We start from the raw sequence: 17,253 nt of genomic DNA, 5'->3' as shown, positions 1-17,253 counted from the left end.
TAAAAGCATTTTTTTTCAGATCACGCATGAGTCGTTTCACGCTGTCATGTTATTTTTGTTTCGTTTTGTTGGCATTTCATCGTGAAAAGACTTGCGCCTAAACAACAATCGTTCAACTTTATTACGAAAATTCACGTTCCATAAAGAATGTGTTTCAATAGGTATGTGAAAAAGGAAAAGTGCCGCATTTGGGACGAAAACAAATTGGAGAAATTCAAGCGCTGTAACTTCATCCAGAAAAAACAACGGTTTGGTGGGGTTTGTGGGCCGCTGGAATCATCGGACCATATGCCTTCAACAATGATGCTGGTGAGAACATAACCGTCAATGGCGGCAATGAAATTGAAGCCCATGATCTCGGCGACATTTGGTTTCAACAAGATGGCGCTACTTCCCACACATCGTACCAACCAATGGATTTATTGAGAGAACACTTCGGTGAGCAGAAAATTTTACATTTTGGGCCGGTCGATTGGCCACCAAGGTCGTGTGATATCACACCGTTAAACTTTTCCCTGTGAGGATATGTAAAGTCTAAAGTCGAAATGCTCGAACTATTCATACGTGGACGTAGTTGCGGTCAACATTTAAAAGAGATAATTTTCAAAAAGTAAATGTCAAATAATGTCCTTCCGAATGATATAAACATTCCCTATTAAATTTGAAGTGTCGGTGTTAAAAAAGTGGGAACCTCGAAATGATGGATCACCCTTTATATTACAATAAAAAAATTAACGTTTCAAAGTTTTTTTCGTTCTAAAAGCTATGTACCAAATAGTAGGCAATAGTTTCAACAACTTTTACTTCTCATTAAAGCCCTAGATTATACTTTATGAAAACCTCAACCAAAATTTCACCGCTATTTAACACCGCTATTATAAACTCCTAATGGCATGCTAATTTACTGTTCGTAAAACACGACAAAAAAATTTTTCTTACCTGAGTATAATAAATGGAAACCTAATTTGCCTACTCAAATATGCATCTACCTCGACAAATCCATACAAAATCGAAGCGAAACTTATGTTCTGCATCAGACCGTCTTTACGCTTCACATGGTAAATATATGCTAACTAAGCCACAACTATGGCTCGCATCAGTGTAAGGCAGGATTTATTTGCTGATCTCCAAGAGAATATTTCTTTGACAGCAAAAAATACAACCAAAGAAATTACACCCACAATACATACACACCCATTTGAAACACACTTCGCGGTAACGAAGCCAAACGCATACGAGTCATTACCCAATTTTGGACGCTGGTATATGCCACCAGAGGACTGTGGACCAGCGCATTTGTCGCCTACAAATGTGCAGCAGTTAGAACTGTATAATATGACACTAGTCGCGGAATCCGCAACACTCGCCGAAGCATGTACGCCGCACACCGACGTAGTTGTGGAACAAGCCACGGAATATGCGACTGAAACCGTGGATTATGTGAAAAATATCCAGGAACCTGTGACACAAGTCGCTGAAAACGCGGCTCAAGCGGTGGGTGGTGAAAACGGAGCGCAAATAATAATTGGACCAAATGGAACGAGTATACCGTTCGCCATATATGAAAAAATGAATTGGAGCTCGTTAAGAGAATGTCTACGTATACTACTCTCTCTGGTATTCGATCCAGAAACGCTACGAACCCACTCTCTCAACTGCATATCAAAGCATAAACCACAATTAGATCCTGGAAAGATAGCTGATATATTATTTTGTGCGCAGCATAATATGATCTTATAAACTCTAACTGTTCTTCATATCATTTTTTGTAAGTTTTAAATTAAATAACTTTGTATATATATGTTTATATCGACATTTTTGTTACAATAATGATATGTTTTGTACTATTCCTTGTGGTGACAATTCAAATTTTAATGTGTCTTATTTTTAACTTCCCGACCTAGTTCCACGCAAACAATGTTTACCGCCGCTACACAGAATTATGTATTTATTCCGTTCACTGCATCGCTTTATAGGATAAAATATACTGACTAAGATTTTTAACTCTTGCATTTCTTTCATTTGATGCTTAATCAATTATTTAGTCGATCCACCAACGAACCCTTCTTAATAAATGGTGTTTTTAAGAACATTCTCATACCAAGATTTCAAGTCCGTGTTAGATTAAATTTTTTGCTACAAAATTTTGCAAATGTCTTCCTTTTTTTAACTGCATTTGTCTCAACATTTTCTTCAGAGAGTAAAATAACACAGCAGTAAGAAGTAGGTAGAACAATGCCTACATTTAGGCGTACCGCTGCATTGAAAACAATTTAAAGTTAAAATATGTCTAAGGTCGGTCTGACCATCCATCTCTTTGTCGGTGCAAGCGATAGCTTGAATAAAATTGAAGATATAATGATAATTAGAATTCTATATAATGGACGTGCCGCTACCCACTTTTAGGTGCCTATAAAATCTCAGCATCTCCTCGACTAATTTCAACCAAATTTGGTACATTGTAGCTACATTCTTATAATGTAGCATAAAAATGGGCGCACACATACTTTCCATATAACCAGCCTGCAGTTCGACTAGATTTCATCACTTGCAATGGATAAATTAAGTTTTAGTGGAGATAACAGAAGTATTTAAACTAGTGGTGTTAAGGTGTGATAAATTTCTTGCAAAAATTATTGATCTCAGACTGTATCTTCTCAAGCCACACATGCCTCAAGTGAGAGGCGATTAACCTCTATATGGGCTTATAAAGAAAACATCGGCTAATTTGGAAGATGTATCCATGAAACTATATTTTTCTGTTAATAAGGTGATCTGGCGTTAAAAATTGGTAAGTATTTCTCTTAGCATGCTTATGCCTAATATAAAGATTTTCGAACTACTAGTTGACTTTATGTCGTATATATCTAACATTACAAAAAAAAATTTCACAAGAAAAGAAGAAAAATTCAGGGAAAGTATAATCTTAAACATACCGATTGGTCCCAAAAATCAATAAATTCCATCCATTAATTACGCTAGTACCCATATGCAACATATAATGTTTATTTTTACTTCATGATTTTTATAGTGGATACTCGTATATCGGTCAGTAAATGAGTTATCTTAGAAATAACGGGTGGTCCAAGTAGAGGTACTTTTTTCAACACCCTATTTTTGACAGATCACGCGTGAGTTCATATCAAGCTGTCATGTTATTTTTGTTTAGTAGTATTTGGCACTTCATCATGGAAAGACTTACACCTGAACAACGTTTGCAAATCGTTCAACTTTACCACGAAATTTCATGTTCTGTAAAGAATGCGTTTCGCGCGCTTCGTTCTACTTATGCTCAGCTGGCCTGCTGGGCATACAATTCGCAACACAATCACCCATCTTGAGATGGGTCGTATGGAACGACACATTTTACGTCAAGATCTTAAATACAGCTTGAGCTAGAACTGAGACTGCCACACCTTCCCAAGCGATAACGCTTCGCTCTATGGGCTCTTGAAAAGTTCCAAGAAGTTCCGACGTTTTCTAGTCAAATTTTGTTCAGAGGTCCATTTCTGGCACAATAGGTTACATACCTAATAGGTTACATAACAAGTGTAAATGACGCATTTGAGACAAAGAGGAACCTGAAGAGATTCAACAGCTGCCATTTCATTCAGAAAAAACAACGGTATGGCGGGGTTAGTGGGCCGGTGGAATCATCGATCCATATTCTTCAAAAATAATGCCGGTGAGAACGAAACCGTCAATGGCGACCGTTATCGCGCCATGATAACCGAATATTTGATGCCTGAAATTGAAACTCGTGATTTCGGCGACATTTGGTTTCAACAAGACGGCGGCCAATTCTCACACATTGCATCAATTAATGGATTTATTGAGAGAACACTTCGGTGAACAGATAATTTCACGTTTTGAGCCGGTCGATTGGCCACAAAGATGGTGTGATATCACACCGTTAGACTTTTTCCTGTGGGGATATCTAAAATCTGAAGTCGATGCGGACAATCCAGCTTCGATTCAGGCCTTGGAACAGCACGCGTGTCATTGCCAATTATTAGTTGAAATGATCGAACGAGTCAACGAAAATTGGACTCAACGAATGGGCCAACCGCGGCCAACATTTGAAAGTGATAGTTTCCAGAACATAAATGCCAAAGAATGTTCTTTGGAATGATAATAAACATTCCCTGTTAAATTTGAAGTATCTGTGTTTTTTCTTTAAAAAAGTTGGAAACCTCTAAATGGATCACCCTTTAAATATAAAACAGTTAAATGGGTAGTAAGAATTTCAAGATGCTATAAAAATGTTCAAAATCACTAGAAATTTTTTACTCTGCTTAAAAGGGAATTCTCACTCCATAAATAAAGGAGAGTGCACTACTTATAAGGAACTGGCTCTCACTCAGCATAAACCTATCTCTATGCAAAGGGTTGCCACTAAATTTTTTTATTCATATGTTTTAATTAAGACTGAGATTAAGTTTGGTTATACAATTTATCTAGCGAAATTTCCTCGTTTATTTCGCCCAGTAAAATTTTGTTTTCATTATACACGCCTTGAGGATAATCGGTGTAAAAGCGAACTGTGCAGACATTCGAAGCATGATGTACAAAATTTTTACGAAGAAACCTTAAAAAATATTGCGATGGCAGCAATTATTCGACCTTGCCGCAGGAATTAGAAGGAATGCGGTGTCCTTCATAACTTAGTACTGGATCGACTGATATTAAGAAATCAGGGTTCATTCGTTAGCTAATAGTTTTCCCCAGGTAACGCCGTGAGCGTTTTTCGATATTTAAATTTTTCATTTCTGTTGGAACACTTTGAAGAGAAAAAATCCAAAAAATCGGATGTAAAATATTCATAAGACCGTCATAAAAATATTCGTAACTTTGCCTGTTTAGCTCCTATCGACTTGAGATTTTCAAACTATATTCTTGAGATATTATGCTTTCGTTTGAAAAAGATATAATAACAAAATCTTAAAATCTGAAATTTGTTGAAAATTAAATCATTTGATGCATTAGGCATACTGCATGGTCAAACGACTTAAAAATCATTATAAAAATCTTACCAGAGTGGCAACGCTAAGTTAAGCTTCAGAGAGTGCCTGAAAAATTCTTTCGACTACAGAGCGGAAGTGCAGTTACTTAATTTCAACAGGCTAATGTGAAAAAAACTGTAATAACAAAACATATGAACAAAATTATTGGACGTCTGCCTGAAAACACATATGCATAAGCACTCAAAAATTAAGTCTAACACAATTATAAAAAAGTACCTCATAATGTCTAACCAACCTAATTCATCAAGGTATATTTCAATTTTCAATAAGCAAATAAGTTTAGAACTCTCATTTATCATTTTCTTTAAAATAGAGACATCTGCAACTGCAGGTTTTACAATCAAAGCGGTATTGAAGTGCAGACACATATCTTCGCAGAAGACCTGCTGCCCGGCTGTCCTATAATAGAAGATCTTCCATATAGACATCGAATATTGCTATACCCGAAATACGACAACGAAATCAATTTGGAGGAGCGTAAATCTGAAAAAATTATACAATATAATGAAGTAGACGAGCAGAGAAGAAAAGATGGCAGAACATTCATGTATATTGGACCGAATGGCACCATCATATCGAAGTTAGAATTCTACACTATTCAATGGGATTCGTTGGAGGCCTGCACACAATCACTCTTGGCGATATTATTCGATTATGATACGCTGGCAACACATTCGGTGCCCGGCAAACTATCGTCGAGACATCAACAACCAAACGGTATACCCAGGCTACCACTGGATCCATTGAAAGTCAAAGATGTTATATATTTTGTGAAGAAACGCTTTCAATGCAAGGAAAGAGAAGTTCGTAACGCGATCATTAAAAAATGCATGAATGTGGCGGAGGCGGGGTACCGCTCTAAATGGTTGGGACTATGCCCGTCAATTTAATAGAATTTTACTTAACGTAACGCCATTTATAATAGAATTCTTGTATGGCACCTGTGCAAGCAAAGAACCCAGTTTTCGCTGTTGGCTTTGTTAGCAAAGCTTCTTCTGACGAGTTCATTTACCAAAGTAAATTGTTATCGTAAAATAATCGGCAGAAAATTTTAAAAAATATTTCATGAGTTTAGATTTGTAGAAAAATTATTTTTGAAACCATACAACAAAGAAAAAACCTTGGACAGTTTTCAATACTTCAGTGTGATTGTTATCTTGAAAATATTTAAAAGGTTTTGTTTTAAAAGGCTTATCAAATGATTAGACCATTTTATTCAAGTACGTCATGGAAGTAAAGTAATTTATAAAATGTTGCCACAAATTCATAAAATTAATTACATTAAAAAATAATTAGTATACCAAACTCAAAAATTTTTTAAACCAAAGAAATAAAACTAAAATGAAAACTACTGAAAAAGAAAGGTGATATAAAAAAGGAAGCAAAAATTATGTACGTGCGGTCTGATGCCGGGGTGTAGTTCAATTCTCCTTTTCAAAATGTTAGTGCTTCCAACCAAGAAAATGCCTACCTTCTTAAATAAAAAAAAACTATTTTTACGCGAAAACTTTTCGATTGAAAATGAGGTTCCGATATTATGTTCAAATAGGGGAAAAATAAAAATATCCAACGAAAAAAGTTTCAGTGTGTTTTTAGAATATGTGAGTAAGGGTAGTATCGACCCAATTATATCTATTTTTGGCAATGCCACATCGTAATAACACTTCACATATTAAAAAAAGTTTCATTAAGGTACTTCACTTTCAATCACCAATCATATGGAGTAAAGTCACCTGGGTGTTATATGTTTAATATATAGGTCAAGTTTTCGCCCAAGTTTATCCATTTTGAGCACAAAGATATACTGTTATGGGTAAAACACGCTATATAATTTTCTCTGAGATAACTCACATGTTGGCCGATATATGCGGTATAAAGTCACCGCGAAGTTCGAAAATCGTTCGGTATATGGGAACTAATGAAAGTATAGACCAATTCAACCCATGTTTGACACACAGGCATACGATTTTAAAGAAAAGATTATCCCTAAATTTTCATTATACATACTTGTATAGCTCACACATTGAACGATATTTGTCGTAAAAAGTCAACTATAGATACTGGGGTCCACATACTCGGTACCTAGGGGCTTGAATATGTTTTTTTTTGGATTTGCACAATTTATGGTCATAAGATGGCACATGCTAAAGTCATTATTCGTGCAAAGTTTCATCGCGTTATTTTAATATTTTCTTGATTTTTATACTGCAAAGTGAACGAATCAAGTGGAGTTTAATGCTGTATGGGAAGTAGATTTCGCTCATTTTTGAACTGTGAAGTAAAAATTTTAGAAGAATGTTATGTACCCAATTTGTCTGAAAGCAGTTGAGCAGGTCCTGAGGTATGTGATTTTATCTAAACAGCGATGCCGCGCCCATTGTCCAATTTTTACACCGGTTTCTTTACGGCCCTCTCATACCATCTCGGAGGTTATACTAACCGTCTCTGGCGTATTTAGTTATTGACTTATTGCGCTTTAGTACCGTTATATGGGGCGTGTGTGGAGTTATCATCCTATTACATCCAATTTCACACTGCTGACTTTTGCTAGAGGCTTAGGAGATAACATTAAACATATTAGAGGGCGAGGCCACGCCCACTTGTTTACAAATTTTCAGCACACTGTTGCCCCTTTCTTCTGCAATCCTATAGTTATGTTTGCCTAGCTATGGCATATTATAGGTTTTCCTTTAAAGGCAGTTTGTGGGCGTGGTCCTATTACGCCCATCTACGAACTAAATTTTTTTTCTAAGGCACATTCAAGATGTTTCATCAAGATATCTCAATTTTTACTCAAGTTACAGCTTGCATGAACGGATGAAAGGACAAATAGGTAGTCGAGTTTCAAATTGTCTCGTCATCCTGATTATTTATATATGTATATATAACCCTATATCAGTCTCGATTAGTTTAAGATAATACGTACAACCGTTAGGTGAACAAAACTACATATAAAGCTCAGTGGCAACTGGTTGCAAGAGTATAAAAATCAAAAAAACCAAGAACTTGTCTAATATTTTGAACAAATTTTGAGGTTATCATATTCTGAAAAAATTGAAAAGGAATATATTTTTCCAAATAATCAGTAAACAAATGTTTAACTATGAATTATCCCTAACATTTTTTTCTTTTTATAAATTTCATGAGTTGCTGACTCTAAAGCACACAACTTTTTTTCTTTATCTTCCCCAAAAAAGAACCCAAACAACCCTTTAAACTCACATACGCTATTCAAAAGGCCTGCACGTTTATCCTTGCTCCTTGCTGATTTTTGGTTAACACCCTTCTATTTTCAACTTTTTGTGAACATTCTTGTTGCTTTTGCCTCGGTTCAGCATGTATAATAATGAAATTGCATTAAGTCAAGCAAATCTAATAATAATTTTCCAACATTTAATAAATTCCATTATTCAAATTTGACATATTTCCGACAACTTCCGACACCAGCTGGAGCCCAGCTGACTCCGACTCCATCTCTGGCGCATGCAGCGCAGTTCACTTGCACGGCAACAAAGTAAGGACTTACATACTTATATACATACCGACAAATGCAGCAGCAAAGAGCGCAAAATGTCAGAGTGTTCAATTCATAAATATGCATTACCTGCAATGAGAAGAAAAAAAGAAAAGCAGAGAAAGGCATGAGAATGAGAGTATACAAAACGAAATGAAGTTAGTTGGAAAAAGTTTACTTGTAAATTTACATTTTGTGCTTTTGTTTTTGTTTGTTTTTCGCTTTTTCAATTCCATATAATGTTTATTTAAAATGCGTTGTTGTTATTGCTCGTGTTAGCCTCAGCAAGCATTGCTTGAAGTCAGTTTTTGTTTTTATTGCCGTTAGTGTTACATTTGTGTCGGTGACCGTTAGCCCAAGTGCAGTGCGAGTACTAAAGTTTAATTGAGTCATTGACGCAATGGAGCGAAGCAACTTGCAAACCCAACAAAAACAACAAAAGTTGATGAAAATATTGCAATTTGGCAGCAACAGTGTGCGCAATAATTGCGTGCACACAACTGCCCGAGAGACAGTCCACAACAAGTGTCGACGACAAATTGAGAAATGTCAAAAGACAAACAGCGAAAGAAAGTGGGTGCTAAATATACGACTTTCAGGATAATATTTCCAAATGCTAACTTAGCTCAGTTGCTATTTTCCTAGCAGAAGAGAAAACAGAAAACCAGCGAACAACATTGAAGAGTTATAGCAGTTTGGTGTTGTTTGTCTTTCTTACTACTCTGCCTGGTATTTATCCTTGATCGTAAACGATACGTGAAAGAATAGCAGGCGGGAGGCCAATTCGACAAACAAGCGCATTTCTATGAGGAAGCACACAACAGCTGTTGATATGTATATTAGAGCGGGCCGATCTTCTTCTTCTTAACTGGCGTAGAAATCGCTTATGCGGTTATAACCGAGTTAACAACACAGCGCCAGTTGTTTCTACTTTTTGCTCGTTGGCGCCAATTCGAGATACCAAGTGCAGCTAGCACCTTCTTCATCTGATCTCTCCAAAGGATTCCTCTTCCTCTGCTTCCAACGGCGGCTACTGAATCGCCGTTGCCAATGCGCAAAGAACCATAAATCGTCCGCAAAACTTTTTTCTCGAACACTTCAAAGGCCGACAGCCATTGTCCATGCCATATAGCAGAAAGGGAAAGATGAGGGACTTGTAGAGTTTCGTCTTTGTTTGTCGAGAGGGGACTTAACAATTTCCTACTTGTTGCTGGTGTTAATGCTGGTTCGAAGATAGACGAAACTATCTACGACTTCGATGTTATGACTATCAACAATGACGTGGATGCCAAGTCGCAAATGTGATGACTGTTTGTTTAATGACAGAAGATATTTCGTTTCGCTCTCGTTCAAAACCAGACCCATTTGCTTCGCTTCTTTGTTCAGTCTGGAGAAAGCAGAACTAACGACGTTATTGTTGAGGCCGATCTACAGGACGTAAAAAACGGCAAATCCGGTCTGAAACAGGTTTCGAGCCAGCGATTTTTAAGATGAAGTTTTCTTAAAACCATAAACATTTGTACATCAGGTTTTGAGATATCCGAATGAAATTTAATTTGTCAGAATTGGATAGATCGGACAACTATATCACATATCTCCCAAACAACTGATTATTCAAAGTTTTTAAACTTCACCTTAAAAGTCGCTGGCTTGAAACCGGTGTTAGACACATAGTCTTTTTGGAAAAGTTGTTTCGAATGATCCGTAGAACATTTCCCACATATGCGATTTTATAGTAAAAAAATCGACCCCCTCTAATGTGTGTACAAAGAAGAAAGGATAGGAAAAGATAAATGGATTCAGTATAAGACAGCAACTAAAACAAGATATTATGAACGAATATCCTCAGTCTCTTCTGGTCACTTCGTTTTCCATTATATCCTTGCATGGAAAGAGCGTACCTCTCACAGAGACAGTGGTACATTTAGTAAAGACTAGACAAAAAAAAATATAAAAAAATTAGTATCTCATCTCCTCATTTGAGAAAGTCTCATAAAATAAAAATGTTGAATTCCCTAGACAGCTTTATTTTGTAGTCAAATTTTGGTTTATATTTGGTTTATTGGTCTTGTGAAAAGCGACCCTGCTCACAATAAGAGAAGCAAAGTGCTGTCTGCTTTCAAAATTTAATTGCATGCGAGAAAGAATTTCCGTACAGTAGCAGAAAAAAAGACACTGCACTAAGAAAGAATCGTGGGGATCTAAATTGATGAATTGAAGAAACGAGAGAATGTATAGAGTGAGTACAAAGAGCTCCAGATGGAAGCTGATAGAAATTACAGTTAAAATTTACCCTAAATGTAAATATAGTACTTGGAGTTTAACCAAATTTCCGATAAATTACCGTTACTCGACTTGTCAAAGAGCAGGAAAAACATTAACTTAGGCTTCACCGAAGCTATAATACCCTTAACGGTTTCATTTCTTATAGCATGAAAGGGCCTTAAAAGATCTAAATCTTGTGGACTGTATGTAATAGCGGTCCGACCTAAGCAATTTTTTCGGGGATTGTTGCTTAGCTTAGGCAATAACTCATTCCGAATTCTGAAATTAAAAAGATTTCCATACAAGCCCTTGATTACAATGATCCAGTTTATAAGTCAACGGTATGCTATAGTGGTTCGATATCAGCGACACTGACAAGTGAGCAGAAAAAGGATAAGAAAAAAAGCAGAAAACGGATTTTTGCAAATTTCAGATCAATATCTCAAAAACTGGGAGATTTGTTGGTGTCGACTCAGATCATCATTTACATATGCATTTTATAGAGTCTCTGATTTTTCCTTCTGCAGAATGCATAAAATTTATTGGTTAGAACTTGGGAATGTATACCTTGCTCAATACACAATGTGTATGATAATAGAACTCACTTAGAGCTTACTGAATCGTCTTTAAAGAGTCCGGATTTAAGATATTGAAATCATTGATCTAGAGAAGGGCGGTCCTTTTTTATAAAGCTTCGGGGCAAACCATTATAATGCTGGTCGATGACTTGAGGAAAACATCATACAAATATTAAACAAGTAGTCAGTATTTTAGCTCACATGTCTCGAATAAAAATCGTAATTTGGTAAAGCTATGGACATATACGTGTTGAAAGAAGCATAAACATCGAAGAAAAAGTCAGCGGTGAAGTACGAGTACATACATACATGCAACCAGTGTCGTCAAAAACTAAAACTTTGGGCTTAGAAGGCAATTAAGAAGCAAGGTGTTCTATTTATGAACCGAATGATCCCTTAATTAAGTCTCTCGCCTCTCATGGAGACAACAGTTCACGAATTGTTACTTGGATTCTTGGACAGAAATATTATTAAAAGAAATAATGGACTTTAATACAATATGTTAGTATATGGGGAGGATTATCTTAGAAGGAGCCGTGCGAAATAAGGATCTAGTTGACCTCGCTTGGTTTCTCAAATCAATCTCTAGTGCCCTTATGTACACATTACTGAAATCCTTGGGCCATTGTGTAGCAAATCAAGAAAATAGAGATAATTTAACCAAGAATATGTTACTTACAGTTTCAACACCACTGTGCTTTAACAGTTAGAACTACATATATACGAATCCTTGCAGCAATTAAATTGCAATTAAAATAACAAATAACACTAAACTATTTTTCTTACAGCACTATTTCTCCCAAAACTCTCTCTTCATGCCAAATAAAAATAAGCAATTGCAAGAAAAGCTTCAAAAAAAAAAAGTCTGGCAACTTTCGCCATCAATGCGGAAGCGAATGCATTCAACGCAGACGCGCGAACAGTAAAAATAAAATGAAGAAAGCAAAAGCATATGAGACAGAGACGACGAGAAGACAGACAACGGGACATCAAGAGCGAGTGTCGGCATGAATGAGTGAGTGACTGAATGAATGAATGACTCAGCGCAATGTTTGACACAAAGAAAGGACATAGTTCAACGGTACTTTTGTTCAGCGCAATAGACAGGAGTGTTGTGCGGGTGGGCGGCTGGGCGACGTATAGATGTGTGTGTGAAGCGAGTGCAGCGCCTTTGCGGCTGGCACTAACTTGGCTTGGCTGTTTTATCACTTGGGGGAAATTGCAAAGATTAGTTGAATGGTGAATAAGAGACACATTCTTTTGTTGGCGTTGCAATTGCTGTTGTTGTTGCTGATATTTGTTTGCTTTGTGCGCCTGTTTGCTTGGCTTTATATTTGTATTTGTATTTGTATTTGGTTATTTGCACAAAGTCATGCAGATAAATAGCGGTATATGTTGCATGCTTGCATATATGTATGTATGTGTGTTTATGACACACCCACACATACACAAGCATACAAGAAAGTGTAAAAACTGCAGCAGACATTTGTTGATATTATCTTTATTCCGGCATAGAAGCAATGAGCATGTTTAATAAGAATGCACACGCATGCATACATATATACATATACATATGTACTTACGTACATAAGGAAATGAAGTAAGCACACTGATAAATATCTTTAGCCTTCGGTCACAGCTCCAATGCAATGGACCGAACGACCGACCAGTTGGCAGTAGAGCACACAGCATGCAGCACAACAACACAAACAAACATTTAAATATATGTACATACATTCATATAAATATACATATGTATGTATATAATCAACCATGTCGAGCAGCTTCCACAGCCATTTGTCGTCGCTGGCTTTTCGATTTGCGCGATAAGCCAAATTTTCAATGGAGAGCAATTTCTAGCTTTTTGTCAGCTTATACGGATTTCTCGATTTCTATCTGTGCATTCTTGCACACACACACACACAAGTACACAAATAGATATGTACATATGTACATACAAAATACATACAAATGTTTACATAAAGTCATGCACGTGTCAATACTCGGATATTTTGCATTTATTTTTGTTGTTGTTTGTGCGTTTCGTCCACGGCTTCCACCTCAAGGCTGAAGATTTTCATCTAGATTGCGGAACTCGATCTCTTTGTTCGCCAGTTGAAAGGCGAAAGGGTTGCAAAGCACAAATGATAAATAAAAATGCATTTGACTTTTGATCACCGAAGCGCAAAAACGAAGAGAAGAGTATAGCAAAAAAATCTTCTTATAATATTTTTTAAAAGAGGGTGGCCATCTGATTTGTATGAGCGTTCGAAGCAAACTTAGAGGATTGGCTATAAAAGCAATGGAATAAAGCCAAGAATCCTTTTTATAAAACACTTCTTCGCAAGTGACAGAACCTGCTAAAGTATTTTTTATAACCATACTACCTCTATTCATCTATATTGGACTACCGAAAATGCTTGTCGACGTTTCACGATTAGATTCTCAACAGATAATAAATATTTCACGCTTATAGTGTCGATTCGAAGCAGACCTTGTTCACAATAGGTCTTCTAAAAGAAGGATGAATCAGAGTAAAAGGTACATCCAAAAGCGGAACGCACTTAAACAACAGAGACGCGGGACTGTTGCTATAGTCCCAAGTATTCTTCGAAAAGTCTCTCAAAATCATCAAAATTTTGAACATGCAACAATTTTTTTTCCAGATTCCCCAAATATAAAACCGTCGTGACATTGCAACCTCAGAGTTGCAAAACTCGGACAATTCAGGAGAAAATGGCCGTATGTAAACCACACTTCTTCCATACAACTTTGATAGTTAACGTCCGACAAAATCTCTGCCTTACCGCAGGCACGCCTATTGGACAATGACCAGTGAGAACTCCTTCAAATGCGGCAAGATGAACCTTACTGAGTGCAAAAAGTTCAGAGGCTAGAAAGATCTTGCAGTCGCGCAGGAACTAGTTGCTGACTAGCACCTGTTCACACGAAGTCTAGAAGTCCAGCAATAGAACGGCACAGAACAACGGAGACCCAACTCTGTCTCTCAATATAATCGGGACAGGATACCCTCTTTTGCGACCTCATCAGTTTTGCATTTTCCAGCGATTCCACTATGACCAGGCGCACGGACGAATCTGATAATATAGAAGTTTGATGCTATCGATAATGAGTTCAGACACTCCTTAACTAACTTTGAGCGCACAATAAGCAGTAGATTTTAACCATACTCCATACAGAAAACTACTCCTCTAACTTTCCCTCTGAGCTTCGATCCTTCAATAAAAAAGCTCACTGCGTCTCTTCTTCAGCGGCTTCACCTCAGCCAGATATTCTTCGTCGATACATGAGCAGAGAAACCGCTATCAGGAGTGGACTTTGCGGCACAGTGATCTAAGTTTTGAGGGATGCAGCCGAAAAAGAAAAGAAGGTTAAGTCAGACCGTGTTTCGCCTTCACTCATGCGAGGCTCTTACTTAAATATATGGTGAGTTCGTTGAGAGAATAATTAAGTCTAGAATGTTCTGGTCTACAAAGTTCATATGCTTCACTTAGAAGTAAAAGTTTTTCAGCTGTGAATTTTAAGGTTACCATTTTTCGATATACGATATACATACATATGTTGGTTAAAAACTGGAACGAATAATCCAAAATTATTATCTTGTTTAAGAAAAATAGAACTAACGGCATCCGGAGTCCGATTTGCGCAATATATATCCCTTATCTCCTTATCCCGCTTTTTCTTTTTAACTGGTATTTGGCTAAGATTCATTCGGGTATTCGGGAAATGATGGAAGGAGAGAGTATTGAAGGACTTATGGCTTGAAAAGAAATTGAAACCGAAATGACTGACCAAAGAAAACGTCAATATTTGGTACATTAAACATAGTCAACGCCTCCAAATTGTCAGCAACCGACTAGCACTAGCCATTGACCACAGCAGCGGTAAGAAATAATAATAAGAAGAAGAGTCTCTCATAATGAATGAGGCCAAAGTGAAGGCAATAACTGATAACTACTTGAGTATTGATGCAGTGGTGAGTGGTGAGTGCTGAGCACTGATCACCAAGCGCGCTGCCTGCAACAATATTTTTTATTATTCCTACTGCTCGACTTGAAGAGAAATCTGTGGAATAAACGATGGCAATAAAAATAAACTCAGCAAAAGAAATAACGCTTGGTGTGGCTGCTGATTGCCCAGTTAAAAGCATCAACACTTCTGCCAACCGACGGGTCATCAGCGATTGGCAACGGTGGAGTGGCTGATAACTCTACAGACGTTGGCGCTGCTACTGAGGATGGCGTTGCTGCTGCCGCTGATGATGATGATGACGATGATGAGTGCGCTGAAGAGCCCGTCATTGATAATGATTGCGCTTTTTTATGTGTGTGTTCTATGTTGTCCAGCAAGCCAGGACGAAGAATCGGTGAAATGGTGAAATGGCGAAGAGAGTAAAAGCTCGCTATCGAGTGCAGAGCATTTGATTTCTTCCGGCGCTACAGTGGAATTGGTGTTGCGGGCATGCCGTTGCAGCCAAGGAAACACAAGTGACTGTGCCTTCAATAACAGTTAACTGAGTTGCCAACTTATAATAGCAGAAGTGTTTAATCAACATTTACGCTCAGTGAGCATGGAGCAGCGTCGAGCTGAGGAACGGAGCGCTACGTGCGGTGCTAACTTATAAGGAATGGTGGCAGATGATGGATGGTGCGGTTGAGGGAATTTGTAGCAAATAAGTGGCGAGTTGCATTACATTTTCTTAAGTGGCACGATAAGTGGGAGTGTTGTGCGTTAGGTAAAAGTGTGGAGCTATAGTGGGGTGGGTGGGAGGCCATCATATGAAGTGCCTGTGTGAACGATTGTTAAAAGTAACATCATATCTATACTTTTCCCCAACTGTCGCTAATGATTTGCTGATGGTTCACAAATATCTTGATGGATACTGTCGTTAGCAACTATTGATTGCGAGAAATTGCTTTGTTAAGGAGAAAAATGTATTTTACGACGGTTTGGGTAACAAAATAAAAATAATAAATAATAATAAAGTAATTCTTACTACTTCAGAACTGTTTGGAAGGATGCGACCTATAGGGGAAGAAACGGTAGATGCAAGTCTTTACGAGGGTATGCAAAAAGAGGTAACGCTTACCAATGTCACCCATGGGAAATTAATTTAGGAAGGCCTAAATAAGAAGAAGAATACTTCCAAAAGCTTTACCGAGAATGCACATCGGAATTGATTTTATCCAACCAAGTACTGCTCTCTCGGTGACCTACAGTACTAAGGTTGGTAACCAAGTCTCTTAAGCAGGCTTGAAAGCACTTATTTTACTTGCTAGTGGATACAGCTCCTTAAGTCTCTCTTAGAGGCATCATGCATTCGAAAAGTTCAATTGTGCTTTCTTAAGTTTCTGGATTTAGGTTAAGTTACTGGCCGGTCACACCATACGTAGTGCTGGAGGTGTAGTTTAATTTAAGTTGAAGTATTCATCATACAGAACGGCAACGCTTTTTGCTCGTTTTAAGAGCGACTAGATATCTAATTTTAATACCTCATCTAGTCTGGGAAACTCCTAAATATCGAAAAATTCACGATAATGTTGGACAGTAGAATAGGTGGTGCACCAGCGTCTGTCTACTTCTCTGCACTTTCTGCATATTACTTCTGCCTATCCGTCTCACATGTGATGCCAGTAGGTTGTGACTTATCAATACGCCAACAACAGAATGGTAGTTCTTTCGAGACCATGTGAGTAGAAAGCATACGTGTTTTCCTTAGGGGTTGTTTAACCTGATCTTGGCTATTCTGCGTCTCCTTCAGGTATTCCAACTCTTCCAGGTCCATCTGTCAGCCGTTAGGAGAATTTTATGGTATCTCGTTTTGAGTGGCTTAAGAGCCTATACTGGTTCC

At 37.5% G+C, this 17,253-nt stretch overlaps 2 protein-coding genes across 2 annotated transcripts in view; one reads left to right on the top strand and one right to left on the bottom strand.

Annotated features, from left to right (window-relative positions):
- The window catches only part of LOC126756875 (uncharacterized), a 375,204-nt gene that overhangs the window by 295,614 nt on the left and 62,337 nt on the right, over positions 1-17,253 (bottom strand). The gene's annotated exons all lie outside the window — the stretch shown is intronic.
- LOC126756933 (early boundary activity protein 2-like) lies at positions 5,121-6,098 on the top strand. Its single transcript, XM_050470438.1, has 2 exons — positions 5,121-5,272; positions 5,338-6,098. The coding sequence occupies exons 1-2, from the start codon at positions 5,193-5,195 to the stop codon at positions 5,912-5,914; spliced, it is 657 nt and encodes a 218-aa protein (XP_050326395.1). The 5' UTR covers positions 5,121-5,192; the 3' UTR covers positions 5,915-6,098.

This window comes from Bactrocera neohumeralis, chromosome 4, assembly GCF_024586455.1.
Source record: "Bactrocera neohumeralis isolate Rockhampton chromosome 4, APGP_CSIRO_Bneo_wtdbg2-racon-allhic-juicebox.fasta_v2, whole genome shotgun sequence".
NCBI classification, from domain to species: Eukaryota; Metazoa; Arthropoda; class Insecta; order Diptera; family Tephritidae; genus Bactrocera; species Bactrocera neohumeralis.
The sequence above is the reverse complement of the archived record's forward strand: the minus strand, read 5'-3'. Positions and strand labels throughout refer to the sequence as shown.

What these genes read in the sequence shown, in the direction of transcription:
- LOC126756933 (XM_050470438.1), top strand. Translation starts at nt 5,193, where the DNA reads ATGCATAAGCACTCAAAAATTAAGTCTAACACAATTATAAAAAAGTAC. An exon ending in AACCAACCTAATTCATCAAG is followed by an intron (nt 5,273 to 5,337) that starts GTATATTTCAAT and finishes TCTTTAAAATAG; the next exon opens with AGACATCTGCAACTGCAGGT.